This window comes from Gadus chalcogrammus, chromosome 23, assembly GCF_026213295.1.
Source record: "Gadus chalcogrammus isolate NIFS_2021 chromosome 23, NIFS_Gcha_1.0, whole genome shotgun sequence".
In the NCBI taxonomy this organism is placed as follows: Eukaryota; Metazoa; Chordata; class Actinopteri; order Gadiformes; family Gadidae; genus Gadus; species Gadus chalcogrammus.
The window spans coordinates 18,128,183-18,134,643 of record NC_079434.1 but is presented as its reverse complement, the minus strand read 5'-3'; the positions used below and the strand labels follow the sequence as shown (position 1 = coordinate 18,134,643).

Genomic DNA, 6,461 nt, shown 5'->3' with positions numbered 1-6,461 from the left:
AAGTGTGGCGATTGTTCATTTTTCGCTGTCGCAGCGGTGTGTTAAACACGTCATGGGTGTGTGTTGTTTGTTGCGTGTGGGTGTGTGTTACACTTGTTATACGTTTGTATGTGTGTGAGTGTTTGTGTGTGTGTGTGTGTGTGTGTGTGTGTGTGTGTGTGTGTGTGTGTGTGTGTGTGTGCGTGCGTGTGTATGTTTCAACTTGATGTATGAGTTCTGTCCCACACCTTATCCCAGTAAAAACAATTGTTCTTTCTCTCCCCAAGGACGCGCACACACACACACACACACACACACACACACACACACACACACACACACACACACACACACACACACACACACACACACACACACACACACACACACACACACACACACACACACACACACACACACACACACACACAGTGCTTCAAGTGTTACTCTCAGCAATCTAGAACCACAAAATATTATGCCCCCCATATGCGCTCCTCTCTCCTCTCCTCCTCCTCTCTCCTCTCCTCTCCTCCTCCTCTCTCCTCCTCCTCTCTCCTCTCCTCCTCCTCTCTCCTCTTCCTCTCTCCTCTCCTCCTCCTCATCCTCTTCCTCTCTCCTCTCCTCCTCTCTCCTCTTCCTCCTCCTGTCTCCTCTCCTCTCTCCTCCTCCTCTCTCCTCTTCCTCTCTCCTCTCCTCCTCCTCTCTCCTCTTCCTCTCTCCTCTCCTCCTCCTCTCTCCTCTTCCTCTCTCCTCTCCTCCTCCTGTCTCCTCTTCCTCTCTTCTCTCCTCTCCTCCCCTCTCCTATCCTCTCCTCCCCCTCTCCACCCCCTCTTGTCCTCTGAGGTAACACGAGGTAAATTATGTAATAATATGTTATATAAATGGACATTATGTTTCTTGTTTTCATTTAGTATTGAACATAACAATACTAAACCTTGCCCTGCCCTCCCTCTCTCTCTACTGCCCTCCCTCTCTCTCTACTGCCCTCCCTCTCTCTCTACTGCCCTCCCTCTCTCTCTACTGCCCTTTCTCTGCTTCTCTCTCTCCTGCTGTCAGTCTCTCTCTCGTTCTCTTTCTTTCCCTTCCTTCTGTGCTCTCTCTATCTCCTGCTTTCTCTCTCTCTCTCTCTCTCTCTCTCTCTCTCTCTCTCTCTCTCTCTCTCTCTCTCTCTCTCTCTCTCTCTCTCTCTCTCTCTCTCTCTCTCTTTCTCTCTTTCTATTTTCTGTTATGTTCTCTCTATATTATATATATGTATCTATATATATATATATATGTATACTATGCATACAGTACTTATGCATACTTACCTACAAACTTGTGGCCATAGCCTTGAAATGAATATGTACTGTATATATTTATTTCAAGGCTACGGCAACAAGTTTTATTCATTTATATGTCCTGTGAATAAAGCTTTGTTGAGCAGAGAGAGAGAGAGAGAAGGCTGGTGTCTCTGTGACCTGCTGAGAATGACCCCCAGCTGTCTGCTCTGTTTACATTCCTACCAGGGAGGAGTAGTGTTATCATGTTTTCATGCCCTTTTGGAGGGCTTGGAAAACTGGGCTTTAGTTCTTACATTTGGGGAGGAATTCTTTCAGACCTCATGATCTTTTTTTGTACGGTTGATGAAGAACTCTGTCTCTAGTTCACCGTTTTTCAAAGAGCGACCATATGTTTGTTATTGATGAAGCGTGGGTTTCTATGACGACCGGTTGCAACAGACAGATTTCGGTCAGTCAGCTCGTATTTGGTGGAGTATGGCTGGTTTTATTTTTTATCTTTTTCGAGTAATCAACAGCATTCCAATTTATTCATTGAGACAATATCGGTTCTCCATTGATCCAAATATTCTTAATTATAAATTTGTGCTAATTGTTCTAATGGTGATGCAGGAAGTCCAGGCTGGTGTAACTAAGGCATAGTTGATCTAATGGTGGCAGCCTGGGGTCACTAAGGCATAGTTGATGTAATGGTGGCAGGCTGGGGTCACTAAGGGATAGTTGATGTAATGGTGGCAGGCTGGGGTCACTAAGGCATAGTTGATGTAATGGTGGCAGGCTGGGGTCACTAAGGGATAGTTGTTCTAATGGTGGCAGGTGGTGGTGGAGGAGGCTCTAGTACTAGCAGTATTCTTTGTATCCCAGTAAGTACCAGGTGGTGGTGGAGGAGGAGCGCCCCCGCAGGCAGCAGAGGGGTACTGCGGAGATCTTGCGGTGTTACCCAGTCCCGGTCCACTTCCACAACACCAGCCACCTCAACTCCTTCTACTACTACACCGCCGAGATGAGCAGCATCCAGAAGCCCCTGGCCTTCTGCATAGGTACTGTACCGCTACATACTTCTGTACACTACACACACACTACTACTACACACTACTACACACATACTACCCACTACTACACACATACTACACACTTCTACAGCGCTGAGATGAGCAGCATCCAGAAGCACCTGGCCTCCTGAACAGGTACTGTACACTACAGTACATGCTACTTGTACTTGTACTACATACTACCACTACATAGTACTACTGGACACTACCCACATACTACACACTCCTCTGCATAGGCACTGTACACGTATATATAATGTATCAATTAATGTATATAGTGTATAGATTATGTGTATATAATGCATATATTATTGTATATATTAATGCATATATTATTGTATATATTCCTCACGGCGACAACAGGATGCACGGGGCTACAGGAACGCTCCTCGTCTATATATAGTATATTATGTGTATATTAATGTATATCTGAATGTGTCTGCAGGGGACAACAGGACGTACGGGGGCTACAGGAACGCTCCTCGTCTATATATAGTATATTATATGTATATTAATGTATATCTGAATGTGTCTGCAGGGGACAACAGGACGTACGGGGGCTACAGGAACGCTCCTCTCCTTCCTCATAAGAGCTACACCGTGTACTACCAGGCGGTCAGCACCGCTAACGGGGTGAGGCGGACGGGAGGGGGTGAGGTGGGGGGGCTGGGTGGCCGGGTGGGTGTTTGGGTGTGAGGGTATGAGGGGGTGACGGTGTGTGTGTGTGTGTGTGTGTGTGTGTGTGTGTGGGAGCGGTGGGTGTTTGGGGGGTGAGGGTGCTTTGGGGGGGTGGTGAGGGTGTGTGTGTGTGTGTGTGTGTGTGGGTGTGTGTGTGTGTGTGTGTGTGTGTGTGTGTGTGTGTGTGTGTGTGTGTGTGTGTGTGTGTGTGTGTGTGTGTGTGTGTGTGTGTTTGTGGGAGGGGTGGGTGTTTGAGGGGTTGAGGGTGTGTGTGTGTGGGTGTGTGTGTGTGAGCGTGAGGGGTGTGTGAGGGTGTGCGTGTGTTGGTTAGGGTGTGTGTGTGTGTGAGGGTGTGTGCGTGTGTGTGTGGGTGTGAGGGTGTGTGTGTGTCGGTGTGAGGGTGTGTGTGTGTAGGGGGGGAAACAAAATGTTTGTTTTCTTCTTGCCATAGTCTAATATCTCTCTCTCTCTCTCTCTCTGTCTCTCTCTCTCTCTCTCTCTCTCTCTCTCTCTCTCTCTCTCTCTCTCTCTCTCTCTCTCTCTCTCTCTCTCTCTCTCTCTCTCTCTCTCTCTCTCTCTCCCCCCCCCTCCCTCTCTTCCTCTCTCTCTCAGGAGACTAAGATAGATTGTGTCAGAGTGGCCACTAAAGGTGAGTCAGTGTTCTGTTGTTCAGCGTTTTCTCTACAAACAATATCTATGGTGATCCCTCTCGACCAATCAGATGCTTCATTCCCCTTCAACAACCCTTTGCTGTTATGCCAGCCAATGAAACAGAAGGGATGAAGCAATGAGGGCGGGCATCCCATCACAAACGGGACCCATTTTGAAGAGACTGAGGGAGAGTTTTACCAAGTTTCTCAAATAACTGTTGGTTTGAATACTGCAGTATTGATACTACTGCAGTAAAACTACTGCTGCAGTTACTGGTCCCGTCAAGTAGATATTATTATTCCAGTCTCAAAGGGCTGAACACGCTGTTGGTTCATGACACCCCCCTCGACCTAACCCCCCAAAACAGCAAGAAAGAACTCTTAATCAAGGAAGAAATCTTGAGAAGGATCTCAGAGTGGGGGATCCCTCCTTCCAGGGTGGTTAGGGGTGCAGGGGTGCCATAAAATCCACACATAATAGTAAAACAAGCAACCATTTTAAGAATACTAAAAAAACAATGGAAGATGAGTGTTGTCCAATGGGGTGGAGGGCTGGCTGATGAGCAGGCTTGGAGCCGTCTGGGGCGCCAGGTTTCCGGCAACGATAACCCCACAACAAAGCCAGGATTAGGGTTTGATGGGGCAGGACGGACGAGGTGTGGAGCACTAATCTAGTGCCTATCGACAGAAGGGATGTGCTAGGGCTCTCTAACAGGTGGATTCAGCTGAATCGAGAGTCCTAGGAGCGCAGTGGGAGAAGAGGGTAGCGTTTCGTTTCGGATTTTGAATTTCTCAGCAGACTCAGCTTCCCGCTCTGTTGACTCGTTGTCCTGCTGATTTATTTAAAACCTTGAGGGTTTGCAGCTCTCGAAGACCGGTGGGCCAGGAGAGACCATAGGGAATATAAGGTCCTTCAGGGAGGATTGGGCAGGATTCATAGGCATGCAGTATCACCTCCAAATCGGACCCGGCCTTAATTTTAAACCAGAGGTAGGAGGAGAGGATAGGAGTTATTGTTCTGGTTCTTGATAGCAGTCCAGCTGTGGTGTTTGGCACAAGATGGAGGCTTTGTGTTGCTCAGTTTGTTATACCAGAGAACGGTGCACTGCAGTTATCTAGTCTAGATGGAATAAATGCGTAGGTGCGTTTTGGGCGGAATTTAGCAATGTCGTCCAATTTCGATCAAACGAGACCGGTCAGACAAGACACCGAGACCTTTGACCCAGGGCCTTGGGGAGAGCGCCGAGCCCTCAGAAGAACAAAGGTCAACCACTGCACATTTGAGTTGCAGGCAGGAAGGATTCCACCTCCTGGATCTGGGCGGAGATGTTGATACAAGAGGAACATTGATTTTAGGCTCGTCAGCATAACAGTGAAAGCTAATTTCGTAGCTGTGAATAATGTCACCCAGAGGAAGCATGCAGACCAAGCAGTGGACCAAGGACCGCCCCCCGAGGGACACCAAAGCTTAGGTTGCAGTGTTTCAAATTTTGTTCCTGACAAAGAACCAATTGCAGAACATTTTTGAGATAACCCCTAAACCAAAGAAGAGCCTTTGATGCCAAAGAAGTGTTAGTCAAAAAGAACGCTGGTCAATTCTGTCCTAGGCGGACCTTAGACCTGAGACCTGAGATCCAACAGGGAGCTTCACTGCTGTCCTTGGTGAGGAGAAGATCCTTCACCTCTCTGGCCACAGCAGCTTCAGAGAAAAGTAAAAAGCCCTGAGCCCAGAGTAAAGGGTTCAGATAAGTTGTTTCTCATCAGGCAATGGTTTGGTTGGCTACATTTCTTTAAGTACTTTAGAAGGAAAGGAAGGTTAGAGGCGGTCCAATCGCTGCTGAGCTGCTTCAGGGTCTAGGTCTTGAAGAGGTTTTGTCACCGCAGTCTTAAAAGTAGCAGGAACTGTTCCAGTAGAAAAGTTCATAAGGTGAACATAGCATACATGTAACGGCTTCGGATGCTTTGTTAGTTCGGTGTTAGTTCAAGATCATCCAAGGAGATGTTGCTGAACCGAATATAAGGCATAACTATATAACTAGTGCAGAGAAAATTCTACTTCAGTATTAATACTGCTATATTGGTAGTACAACTGCATAAATACTTCTGAAGTTATAGTACTGCTGCATAAATGATACTGCTACATTGATAGTACTACTGCATAAATAACACTGCTACAGCTATAGTACTACTGAATAAATAATACTGGTACATTGATCGTACTACTGCATAAATAATACTTCTACAGTTAAAGTACTACTGCATAAATAATACTGCTACATTAATATTACTTCTGCTTTAATAATATTATTACATCATAATAATAATAATACAACAGTAATAATGCTACGGTAATATTAAAACTAATGCAGTAATAATGCTATTACAGTAATACGGCTTTAGCAGCATTAAGACTACTGCATTGCTATAACCACTCATAGTCATAGAACTAGGATAAATTCTCCTGCATTATCATCTATACTGAAGTCATAATACTACGACAGTAATAGAAGTACTATAGTCATAGAACTACAGTTATATTAGTACTACAGTAATGGTAGCAAGACAGTAAAAGTAGTACTTTAGTAATATTACTACAGTCATAATACTACTTCAGTAATAGTTGTACTATATTGATAGTAGAGCTGCATAATGCTACAGTTATGGTAGTACTGCATTAATACTAAGCCTCCACGATGTTGTTTAGTGAGTGTGATGATGTCGGCTTGTGACTCGCGTTACTCTGATGATGTCGTTTAGTTCCTGTGGAGCTAAGCTGTGGTCCAGATCCTATCACCTCCTAGGGTGTACTGAGGGAACACACACAC

The 6,461-nt window shown here is 45.8% G+C and overlaps 1 protein-coding gene across 1 annotated transcript in view; it reads left to right on the top strand.

Moving 5' to 3' along the window:
- Window positions 1–1,647: 1,647 nt before the first annotated feature.
- LOC130377014 (receptor-type tyrosine-protein phosphatase mu-like) overlaps window positions 1,648–6,461 on the top strand; it is a 29,398-nt gene continuing 24,584 nt past the window's right edge. Inside the window, exons 1-4 of the mRNA XM_056583956.1 lie at window positions 1,648–1,667; window positions 2,121–2,296; window positions 2,847–2,941; window positions 3,599–3,635. Coding sequence (XP_056439931.1) covers window positions 1,648–1,667; window positions 2,121–2,296; window positions 2,847–2,941; window positions 3,599–3,635 — 328 coding nt within the window. The remainder of the gene's footprint in view (window positions 1,668–2,120; window positions 2,297–2,846; window positions 2,942–3,598; window positions 3,636–6,461) is intronic.